A 12,852-nucleotide genomic window follows, 5' to 3' on the forward strand; every position below is an offset into this window, starting at 1 on the left:
CAATGTCTCTTGAATCTGTTGAGAATATAGTGGGGAAACTTTTCTTTCTGATGAGGAGCTGAATTCCCTGCAGAGAAACCCTGGACCTTTTCAGTGATAAGGTATAGGATGAGCTATTAGTTTCACCATCTTTTCTCAGTTATGTCTAGAACAGGAGTGGGCAACATCTGGGCCACTAGGGTTGCCCAGTGTCCTCTTTTAATTTGAGAACCTACCAATTGGGTGCAAGTGTTGTTGGAACTTGGGATCTGTTGTTTGAGAGGCAGCATGATATAATGATTTGAGCATTAGACTATGGCTCTGGAGACCATGGCTTGAATCCCTACTCATCACAGAAACTGTGGATATTGGTGAAACTGATATCTCATCTTAGGCAATTCAAACACTCTTAGGTTCAGACAAAGGCAATCCCCCTCTAAGCAAATCTTACAAAGAAAACCCTGTGGGAGGTTTTCCTTAGAGTTGCTATAAGTCAGGAATGGCTTGAAGGCACACACCAACAACGACAACCATCTGTTCTTCCGAGTCAAAGGCTATTTGTAGAAAAGGGTTTTTCAGTTCTTTACTCCAAGATAGGATTGATGAAAGGAATAGACTTTTTGTAAATCGAACCAAATCTGAGAAGCGGGTTACTCTGAATTTTAAACATAGTTGTCAAGCATTTCTGTTATGATTAAATTGGGTTCTGTTTTAATCCAATTTAAAATTGGGTTTTCATGACAAAAGAAATTTGTGTATCACATGAGTTATCGCCTATGGTTTTAAAGAGGAAAACACAGCTAAGTGAACTTTTATTTGTTATTCAAACAGGACATACTATATTAACGGCTGCTCTGTTATTGTTAGTGTCATGGACCATGAATGTTGATAGTCCCTTATTGCTGTTTTGAAAACCTGACTGTCCTACAGACCATTGAGTGTATGCTGAAATAATAGTGAGGGGAGGGAATGGATTTAGTTTAATTTGCATATGTTTCAAGAAAATGCACATGGGGAAAAGACGGTCACATTTTCTGTAGGCATGAAAACTCTTCTGTGGTCATTCGGGGGATCTCTCTAAGACGTCTTTATCATCTGCAGACAACTGCATAAAATTCAAACAAAAAATTCTTCCACTTTAAGGTATCACTTTAAAACATGACACACTTGCATTTATCTTCTCTTATGTTTATAACTTGTTGATAAGAGGAAAAGCCTTCTGCCCTTGAAGTGCTTGCTCCAGGCTATTATGTCTTAATAGATATATCCCTGGAGAGAGAAGAAGAAAACCTGGACAGCTAGCCACAGATTACACCAGTTACTCAGGATATGTGTTCTTTAAATCTGGGTTCAGATATGTGTAGACATTTCTGGGGAAAATAGGAAGCTTGTTTGGGGGAAATTGTTTATTTTCAGACATGCTCTGAAGCCCACACATTCATTTGAGTATAATCATGGAGATGCTGATTGCTATGAGGACTTTGGCAGTCCAAATTGGGAATATGTAGAACTGGAGACCTCTTGCCATTTTATCGTGAGTGGGAGAGCATGGCTTGAATACATATAATGAGATGATCAGCTAAGAGAAGCAAAATGACCAAGGATGAGCTTTGGGGCTGGGAAGCCGTCTGCCTATCGCCAATCCATCTAGGAGTTGAATGACTCTTTTTCTTTCTCTTTTATTTCTCCGTCCCTCTATAGTGCATGAGGTCTGGTGCTGCCTGCAGAGTGACTGAAGATTTGGCAATAAACAACAAGAGCCGCAAACCATGTCAGGCTCTTATGATGAGTCTACGGCATCTGCTGAAGAAATAACTGACAGCTTCTGGGAGGTAAGGGTTCTGCCACTCCTTTGCACAGAATACTGCACAATGTATATCAACTGAAGAGATGCTGGCTCAGGAGAAAGGCAACATCACACAATCTCTTGAAAGTCCAGCCCAACCTTGCCTGGTGAGTTAATACAAGTAATTTTCCTGACTGGTGGCTCTTGTTCACCCAATAAAAATCCCCAATATTCTTGAGAAGGGAAGCCATGTGGTTCCATAGGAACGGCTCTGCAGAAAATGCCACAGTTTTGGGGCATAGGCAATGAGGCAAAAAGACATGAAACCCCTTCTGGAAACAGCCAATCATTTGAGGTGCTTTTTTCCAATTAGTCCTATGGAAAGTTACTTTTATGGATCAGAATTCTCAGAAATCCTAACATGGCCACTGCCTATGGGGCTTTCAGAGCTGTAATTCCCATTTCAGTCTTAGGTTCTAGTCTTCAAAACATGTCATTGAAGCAATATCATTGGAAAGACAGCCCGAGTCCCTCCCTGGAGGTCAAGAAGACCGGGTTATAAAAGCTCTAAATAAATAAATAAATAAATAAAGGAATTTCTACATGAGACCAATTGGTGATGATGTATATTATTATTATTATTATTATTATTATTATTATTATTATATCTTTGTACCTCACTACCATCTCCCCAAAGGAACTTGGAGCAGCTAACAAAGTACTCCAAAGAACTTATCAGTTTAGGAAGTTTTGTCGTCTTGTCCTACCCACTCCCCATTCTCAATGCGTTTGGTGTGTCTGATTGGCTACTTCAGAGCGTGCTCCTCCAAATGTTTTGGACTTCAGCTCCTACAATTCCCAACAGCCAGTAAACTGACTGGGAATTCTGGGAGAGGAAGTCCAAAACACCTCAAGGAGCACAGTTTGAGAAACACTGGGCTATCTAATTGCATGACACCATTTTCTAGGCTACAAACATAATCCTTGATTGCCTAATGAACAGGAAATGTTCTGGCCAAGGAGTGGCAAGTGAAATGGTCCCAAGGAAGCAAAAGAATTGTCCCATGTCCCATAGAGGCATTTGAAGGCAAACTAAAAGTTCCCATTAAAAAACTCTTGTGGTAAAAGTTTAACAGAACCTGGGAGGCTCGCATTGGCCTTGGCACCAAGCATATTTTACAGGGCACTCTTTCCCCACCCTTTCCCTGCCAATTGGCCATGTTGGCTCAAGGATTCTGGGGGCTGTAATCCAATAAAATTATTTCAGGCTCTGCTAATATGCTTGGAAGATTTCAGGACAAGACTCAGACCCAATGGGTAAGAGTGATCAAAATGGCCACAGAAAACACTATACTTTTGTCTACAGTTTGTCTTTTTAAATTGAAATACCTCATTTTTACTTGTCCACCACATGCATCTTCATTGTTCTTTTCCCTGCCAAGCTCTGGTTACTCTGAACCAATCTGGCCTCTGGGATGTTCATGGGATTACAGCCAATTCCAATGTATCTGTTTGTGTGTCTGGCAGGTGGGGAACTACAAACGGACGGTGAAACGGATTGATGATGGGTATCGTCTGTGCAATGACTTGATGAACTGTGTCCATGAACGGGCCAAGATTGAGAAAGCATATTCCCAGCAGCTGGTAGATTGGTCCAAACGGTGGAGGCAACTAATAGAGAAAGGTATTTTTTATTATGTTTTCCAAGACTGGGGTGAGAGGGAGACATGTTGGAAGACTGAAAATATGGATAGCTGTTTACCATAAAGAATGTTTCACCAGGAATTCCATCAGATTAATTATTTTCATTTCAAATTTCGTGACTTAATTAACATGCTGTTATTGCCCCTTATTGGAAGCTTCAAACCACCACAGAGACTTTAGCTCAGGGCGTTTTTTTTAAGTGTTAGCTCAAGAAATTTATAATATATGAATTAGAATAATAACATAGAATAAATTTCAACATATTAAACTATTTATAAAAAGAATTGGAGAAATAATAAAAGCCAATGAGTATCTTAAGCCTGACAAAACCTGCACTCTTTGCAGTTCAATCAAATGCATGCTTAGGAAGGAAGAAAACCAACTGGGTTCAATGAATATGCAATTAATCACAACCTTAATTGTATAGTCTTGCAAGGACAGATCCATTACCTGCAGCATGATAAACTATTCCCGCTTTCTCCAGTTTGGTGCCTTCCAGAAAGGTTGGACTACAACTCCCCTAATGATTTGAAAAAGACTGCTTTATTCCGTATATACACGAGGATAAGCCGATCCAAATATAAGCCGAGGCACCTAATTTTACCCCAAAAAACTGGGAAAATGTATTGACTTCAGTATAAGCTGAGGGAAATGCAGCAGCTACTGGTATTTTTTAAAAAAATAGATACCAATGAAATTACATTAATTGAGGCATCAATATGTAAAATGTTTTTGAATTGTTACATAAAACTTGAATTTAAGATAAGACTGATCAACTCTGATTATACCATTATTCTAACCTTCTTCAATATAAATGTGCTTACGTATACTTCCAATAATAATAAAGAGATTAAAATAATAAATGTAATAATAACACTAATATAGAGTAAAATAATAAATGTAAAATAATAAATGTAATAATAATTATAGAGTAAAATAATGTACCAAATGTAATAATAATAATAATAATAATAATAATAATAATAGAGTAAAATAATAAATGTAATAAAAATAATAAAATAACGGTAAAATAATAAATAACCTTGACTCGAGCATAGAGGGGGCTTTTTCAGCCTAAAAAAGGGCTGAAAAACCTGGTTTATACTCGAGTATATACAGTAAGAGAAGGGATGGAGTGGTATAATATATAACCTTGCTGGGTTGGCATGCAGTGAGCTAAACAAAACATGGCAAAGAAGATCTACATTTAAGATATCTGATGGCTGGTAATTTGTTTGTTTTATTAGCGACCCCCTATGTTGTTACTTACAAGTCCTGGAAAGTGCAGGGTGGAATAATTTAGCCTTTTCTTCATATTGCATCCCTAGTCTTCAAGTTAGCTACATGGGAAAGGTGATTAAGAAATCAGCACAAACTCACTGGAGATTTTGATCTTCCATATCACATGTAATAGTTTCCATCTTATATTCCTTTTTATTGGTTTAGGATGCAATAAGAGAGTAGTTGAATACCATAGCTAGAATGTGAGTGCTCGGATGCAGTGCTTGCACAAAAATAAAACTTAAAAAATAGGGGAGGATGGCAACAAAACGATGGGGGCATGTTTGGGAGAGGGGTTGTCTTTCCAGTAACATAGCTGAATCCTTACAATTGCAAATAAAATCTGTCTAGAATTAGAGCAGTGCTTGGAGAAGTTAATCTTCTGAAGTACTTCTCTCAGAACTCTTCAGCCAGCATGACTTCAGGGACTATGTTGGCTAAGGTTGGATTTACACTGCCCTATATCCCAGGATCTGGTCCCAGATTATCTGCTTATCCCAAATTATCTGGCAGTGGAGACTCATATAATCCAGTTCAAAGCAGATAACCTGGAATCGGATCCTGGGTTATAGGACAGTGTAGATCCAGCCTGAGGGATTCTGGAAGTTGTTGTACAAAATAGTGCATTTCCACACTCTGAACTCTAAATGTCTAAATACTTATCTTAGCCGCTTTGTGTTTTCAATCTCTCTGTCATGCTACTAAGAAAAGAAATGTGACATGCCATATATTCACTTGTGATTACATTATGAAAATGTATAGTCTATAAGGGGAGAACAGGCTGTGATTTCAGGATGCCCAATGGTCACCCCAGATTTGCTGGTGCTCTTGGTGCATAGGGCCACAATATGGCAGTTTGGAGAAAGCGTGGATGGCCATAATGACAGAAGCAGACAAGGTGAGCGAACTGCATCAGGAAGTGAAGAACAGCTTGCTGAATGATGACTTCGAGAAGGTGAAGAACTGGCAGAAGGATGCCTTCCACAAACAGATCATGGGAGGCTTCAAGGAGGCCAAGGAAGCAGAGGATGGCTTTCGGAAAGCACAGAAACCCTGGGCGAAGAAGATGAAGGAGGTAGGAATGGCTGGAAGAGGAGAGAAGAAGGGCAGAGTGCCTCATGGCTTCATTAGTTCTAAGGAGGAAAGAAGCCAAGTCGCTTTCTTCAGCCGTGGTTGAGATAGCTTTCTCATGGCGCTTAAGAATCAGAGTATGCTGGAACATGAGGCAGGGGTCTGTTTTTTCCTTAGGCAAACAAAGTAATATTTGCAAGATGACATGAAGGACACCAGGTAGAAAGGCTCTATGGGTATGTTTAGAGACCTGTCTTTGTGGTTTTGGTTATATGCCTTCAGAGACCTAGTTGGATCTCAGTATCTGTAAGTCACACAAGAGATCCATGGGAATTATAAGTTGTTTATCTAGTTTTATATAAATTCATATAGTTGTGCTTATGACTCTGAACCATGTATTTTGCCTTTGTGATATCTGATGTCCTTCTTAGAATCCTGAAATACAAAACTGTAGTGATTTTTTTAAAAAACCCAAGATCAAGGAGATTGTTTATCTTTATTCCTTGCTTCCAAACTGAGACCCAGTATAGCTTACAACAGGGTAGAGCTAAAATGCCATAATTGTTGCAGAGAAAGAATTATCATGAGCTAAAAGAAATGCAGTACATGAGGGCATCAAAACTATGCTATTTTGCAGTTTACTAGAGTTGTCAAAATGGGATTGGATAATAAGCTTAGTAAGGGAATAGAGGGTGTAAAATGGAATGGGATTCTTTGCTTAAGCAGTTTTAACACACAAGTTCCATAAATGGCAGTATTCAGAATCTTGCACAGAGAATCTGTAGTCATCCACTTGCATTCCTTTCCTTCTGTCTCAACTCAAACCAGCTGGAAACAGCCAAGAAATCATATCACTTGGCATGCAAAGAAGAGAAGCTTGCTATGACCCGAGAAGCCAACAGCAAAGCTGAACAGTCCATCACCCCAGACCAGCAGAAGAAACTGCAAGACAAGGTGGAACGGTGCAAGCAGGATGTACAAAAGGTAGAAGTGAATGGATAAATCTCAGTAGATAAACTATGGACAGTACATGTATCACTGTGAAACATTCCAGTTTTGCTTAAGTCAGAGAAATATATGAATAGATGCAGAAAAAGGTCCAGAGCTAAATATTATACAAAATGCAATATGTTTGTGTTTTATACAAACCCAAATGTTTTTCATCATACATTTATCTATTGTTACAAATAAGGGAATATACACATAATATTTATGCACACACTCAATGTCGTTCCTCTTCTGTGTGCACACATTATTTATTTATTTATGTATTTATTTAATTTCCAATATTTCTACCCCGTCCTTCTCAACCCCAGAAAGGGGGACTCAGGGCGGTTTACCATGGCAGCAATTCGATGCTGACAACATATAAAATACAATATAACAACATTGTGCAAGAGATAAAACATTGAATTAAAATACATTAAAACATTATTATCATTCATCGTATGGCCGAATCCAGATCTGATTTAGTGATTGACGATTCAGTCCGAAGCCTGTCCTATGTCAAAGTTCAAACATTGTGAACACTGCCAAGCCTACAGTCCAAATGCCTGGTCCCAAACCCATGTTTTCAATCTTTTTCTAAAAGAGAGGAGGGATGAAGCCGACCTAATTTTGCTAGGGAGGGCGTTCCACAGGTGCGGGATCACCAGTGAGAAGGCCCTGTCCCTCGTCCCCACCAAACGCACTTGCAAAGATGGTGGGGCTGAGAGCAAGGCCTCCCTGGATGATCTTAAATTCTGAGGTGGGATGTAGAGGGAGATACATTCAGACAGGTAAGCTGGGTCAGAACCATATAGGGCTTTATAGGAAGACCAGCACTTTGAATTGTGCTTGGAAGTGTACAGGCAGCCAGTGGAGCTGACACAACAGAGGGTGGTACATTCACACACACACTCCCAAAGTTTATTCTCTCTCATGCCTGTTCAGACTCATTCTTATCTTTGCACATACACCATTGTGATTTGAAATGTCCTCATGTGTGCACATCCTTTCCTTTGTAAGTCACATGGTCTGGATGTAATTGGCAAGAGAGTCAAGCAGCTTCTTTTTCTTGATATGGGGGGATTCGAGTGGAGAGGAAATCCCTAATTTTGCTTCCTGATAATTGACTTTTAAGAATAATTTCCACTTGCTTACCCTCCCTCAACACTTTCACCCTTCCTTTAGTGCACAACTATAGTTGGCTTAAGGTAGCAGAAATGCACACTCACATGCACACATGCACACACACACAAGAGCTGTGGCCACAATAAGCCAAGATGCTAGGGTCATCATTGCTGAAAATGCAGTTGCTAATCATATTCTAGGACCAGTACTTTCCTCTAGCTCTTTAGAGTAAACTCTGTGTGGATGATAGCTCCTTTCTTCTATACAGCAGTGTCTTGCAGTACCTCCTAATCAGGCTCTCCACCTTGTTGTAGGACCTAGGGTGAAACTGGTGCTACTTTGCTAAATGCAGGGAAAGAAAGATGGACACATAAACTGCTACAAGAAAGAAGCTTAAAAATATCGAATATTTCATAGCTTGTGAGCTGATAAAGCAGCTCTGGATACTGTCTTCAGGTCAAGCACTGACACCATTAACTGCAAATGTATATGAAGATTATTTTGCAGACTGCATTGCACCTCTGAAGTCATGCCATCTAGTGCCTTGCTTTTTAATTGCTGCTGCACAGCAATGGGCCATTCCAAGGCTTTTTGGATGAAAGAAGCTCTGCAGGCTGGATTATGACTTTGCAGAGTAGAAGGAAAGGCTAGTGTGCTGTCTCTATGTTATTGAGGTGCCATCATATGCTGAATAGGGACATTCAGAACCAGTTTAGGTCTGCTAGGGAACAGGTGTTAACATGTGGAAGGTGAGAGAAAAAGGGAGGACAGTGATGGGCTCAGAATTCACTTTCATTATTAGACAGTTACTTGGTTTTATTGGTGAGTAAGGTTTATTTAATTTGTCATGCATTGTTTATACATTTGACCCTCTGTATCAGTTGATGTAATCATTCTTAGCTTTAAAATATCTGCATGCTAAAACAAAATCCAAAAACAAACTTTGATTTTGCCATTTTTATAAGGGGCATCATTTTACTATGGAATTGCATATAATAAGACTTGAGCATTCACAGCTTTTGATATCCACAGGGTAATCCTGCAACCAAACTGCAGTAGATACCAAGGGCTATTGCATTTCCTTGATATCAAGCCATTTTTCACTTCCCATGTGTCCAGGGACAAATTACTATTTCAACTCTTTACACAAGACAACAACAATTATGAAGACATGCAGAGCAGAGTTGGAAAAGTTAATTTTAAAGATTACAAGTCCCAGAATTTCCTATGCAGTATTAGTTCTAAATTATGGTCACTAACCAGTAGCTATATGGACTCCAAAAAAGTAAGAGATGAAGCCCTGTTCAAGAGTCAATTTGAGGATTATGTATACATATATTTCTGTAATAATTTTAATCAACAATATTTGCCCTTTGGAGCAGTCCCTATGAAGTGTGCAGGATCAATAATTGTAACTCACAATAAATTAGCATGAACTACTTTAAGTTCAGCACTGTGATGTAACAAATACATGATGCAGATAAATAATTAAGGCATCAATCCAATGCACATCTACTGGGAATAAACCTTTAATGCAATTGAACTTACTTTATAAGTGAACTTGCTTAGGAATGCTCCGAAATTGAAATAGATCCATTTTGTAGTATTGATAACAGTGGAACTAGACATCTTTAAGCGCATTTAATATTTGGCCCTTAAAGTCGCCTGGAGGAGTCTCTTCTGAATAGAATTGGGGTCAGGTTTCATTAAATGGGTCTTAACCATAATCCTTTGTTGTACATGCAGACCCAAGAAAAGTACGAGAAGGTGGTGGAAGAGCTGAGTAAGTGTACTCCACAGTACATGGAGAGCATGGAGCAGGTCTTTGAGCAGTGCCAGCAATTTGAAGAGAAAAGGCTCAACTTCATGAAGGAGATGCTTTTAGATATCAAGAGACACTTGAACTTGGCAGAGAACAGCAGGTATATCATCACCTTCCTCTCAAACATTGCTTCTCTCCAGTGATTAGTTTGATAGTTGGTGCTCTGTTAGTGGGGCTGGAATCCATTCCCTAGTGTTGCTGCCCTCCCTTGCTGTCTCTGGATATGTCTCTGTTAGAACTTTTCATTCACCTAATATAGCACCATGTAAAGTGGGGAACATACAGTGTAATGTAAAGAATGTTATGTAGATATGCCTGTGAAGAACATACAGTGTAAGGTAGTGCAGGTGATACTCATGCTGATATTGGTTCATGCCTCTGCTTTCACCTCTGCTACCCTACAGTTCAGCAGTAAAACCTCTTTCCTAAGAGTAGGTTTTCCTCACTGGAGGTTTTCAAGCTGAGGTTGGACAACCACTTGTTGAGTTGCCCTAGCTCTGGTTTTCCTGTACAAATTCAGGAGCTGAGTAGAGACAGCCTTTTAGAATCTCTTCCCAGTTCCTTATTTCTATGATGGGTATTGCTGGTCAATGAGAAAGGACTAATCTTAGGTTCAACCTCAGTGTACTTAGCTTGCAGTGTCTGGATGCATTCATATAGGTGTATCAGGTAAAAGAAATAAAAGTGGTCTAGGATGGTGTTTTTCATGTGTGTGGTTGATCACAACATTGAAAATGCAGGCATCCAGCTGTTCCAGACTGAAGAGTGAATATATGGCCATCTTGATATTGCTGGTATGCAACCAGTAGTAACAGGTAGTGGGAGCTGCAGGGCCATAGTTTACAGGAGGATATATGTCCCTACCACTACATTAGGAGTAATACGATTCTGTGATGTTCCCCATGAAATTAGGTTTGTGGGAAAACTCCCTGCAAGTTGAAAATTACTCTCTCTCTCTCTCTCTCTCTCTCTCTCTCTCTCTATATATATATATATATAACATTTATTGCCCAGTAATCTCTGTGCTAGTTTTCTCTTGCAAGTGTGGTGGTGATTATTTACTTTCGGTATAAATTTATATAGTCTCTTTTGCCATTTGGATTAGCCATCTCATCCTGTGGTATGTTAAGATCCAGTCATAGAGGACTGGAGTGAAGGATGGGGTGTTCACAGTCAAGTAACAAGTTCCTGGTGCATTTTTCAGTGCCACCTGCAGGGGATATCATTCTCATTCATGTATTGAGGTAGAATTCAGGGCCCTTTCAGACAGGCAAAAAATGCAAGAGGAATTGGGATAGAGGCCATACAGCTGGCCTAAACCCTTGGATTTTGCAGGAGGTGGTATCCAGATATGTACAGGATGAGCATTTGTTGAGTGAGTGGGGATAATATCACAAAACATGCCTCCTTTGAAAATACCCTTGTACTTTTGGATGCAGATGGGTGGGATACAATTATTGGCAAATGCATGTATGCTGCTGGTGCCACCTTGTGTTTACTTAAACAATATGAGAATTTGGATTTCATGTTTTATTTTTTTAATGGCTTGAAAACTGAGGTTCCCTTGAACTGATTTCCATCCGTCCCAGCAAGTCCATCCAGTTGTCCAAGTGATGGATCTGTTCCCACAGCACACAGAGTGTTGTGACTCAGATGGAACCACAGAGTGCTTCTGATGAGGATGATGGGATTCAGGTTCACAATCTGGTTCCAAATGTCCTTGTTATAGTCAATGAGGAACAGGGAGGAAAAGTTCAGTTTCCCACAGCAAGAAATGAGTTTGTTGATACTGAAACTAGCCAGGTGCAGGTGCAAATTGACTCAGAAAAGGAGGACAGTTCTCAGCCTGATAATGAGCAGGATGGCAAACTTGATAACACTAATGAACAGACTGGCCTTGACAAAACGGGAACCTTAGATCGTGCTGACCGTTTGGAATTCAGAGTTCGAAGGAGTGTGAGAATAGCTAACAAGAAGTAGGTCAGAGGCCAAAGAAACGCCTTCATGTTTTGCAAAGGGTATTAAATAGTGTGTTTGGGACCAAACCTTTGTCACAGCAACTTTTCATTTAACCAAGAAGCTTGCATTTTGCTTGTCTGGATTATCTTGCAGTTCTTGTATTCATGGCCTCAGGACTCAGTCATGTTCTCATGGGATTTTGCTTTTGCTGGTGCCTTTTTGGATCATGCTTCAAAGTGTTATTTTGTATTGATCTTTTAGAACATTACTTTTGCTTTTAAGAACTTTTTATCGTTTACTTTTTAATAAACTATAAAGACTTCTGGCTGTGTGCAGTTTGGTGTTTTCAGCAAGGTGAACCTATTCTGAGGTGTGACACAGAGAACCTGTTTCTCCATTTCTGGATTAGGAACATCAGATGCAGCCTTATATCAGGTCAAAGAAGTGAACCATCTAGTTGTGTTATTATTTATATTGACTGACAGCAGTTCTTAAATTTTCTGATAAGTATCTTTCCCAGTTGTATCATGGAGATGCCTGGGACTGGCCCTTTCACTTTTTGCCAGCAAAACACATGTTTTACTACTCACTCTGCCTCTGCCTTTCCCTTTGTTGGTGGTTTTCCATCTTAGTGATGCATTGTTTTGAAAGACATATGTTTGTGTGTATGTCTTTTTGTAACACGCAGCTATTCTAAAGTCTACCGTGAGCTGGAACAGACCATTCGCATGGCTGATGCCCAGGAAGACCTTCGGTGGTTCCGCAATACTAGCGGCCCAGGGATGCCAATGAACTGGCCTCAGGTAGAGGTAAGAAGTTATCCCCTTAAGATGTCCCTTACAGAGACAGTTCCATGAATAGGCTGTAGTTTATTGGTTCAGCGACTTACTGCTCATGCTATCTATCAGTAATCACAATGTTTAACTGAAACCTTGATGTCAAGAAAGTCCGTGTGTCAGTGATAAATGGCTGGTGCTATGAAGCAACAGGGAAGAGCAACTGACTTAATCCCATGGCTGTGGTTTTCCAAAAGTATATGATAGTCTCCACAGCAAATAAAATGCTGGACTAGATGACCTGCTAGCCAGATATGGCTGGGCCTGTCTTATGCTTAACATTGGGGCATAGTGTGGGGTTT

General features: G+C 39.8%; 1 protein-coding gene across 2 annotated transcripts in view; it reads left to right on the top strand.

The window, feature by feature from the left end:
• The window catches only part of PACSIN1 (protein kinase C and casein kinase substrate in neurons 1), an 81,343-nt gene that overhangs the window by 61,286 nt on the left and 7,205 nt on the right, over positions 1-12,852 (top strand). For both annotated transcript variants that reach the window (XM_060773114.2, XM_060773115.2), the window contains exons 2-7: positions 1,681-1,811; positions 3,293-3,449; positions 5,590-5,825; positions 6,650-6,805; positions 9,680-9,855; positions 12,403-12,523. In XM_060773114.2, the coding sequence (XP_060629097.1) occupies positions 1,749-1,811; positions 3,293-3,449; positions 5,590-5,825; positions 6,650-6,805; positions 9,680-9,855; positions 12,403-12,523 (909 nt within the window). In that variant the 5' untranslated portion in view covers positions 1,681-1,748. The remainder of the gene's footprint in view (positions 1-1,680; positions 1,812-3,292; positions 3,450-5,589; positions 5,826-6,649; positions 6,806-9,679; positions 9,856-12,402; positions 12,524-12,852) is intronic.

The sequence above is a fragment of the Anolis sagrei genome, chromosome 4, assembly GCF_037176765.1.
Source record: "Anolis sagrei isolate rAnoSag1 chromosome 4, rAnoSag1.mat, whole genome shotgun sequence".
NCBI lineage: Eukaryota > Metazoa > Chordata > Lepidosauria > Squamata > Dactyloidae > Anolis > Anolis sagrei.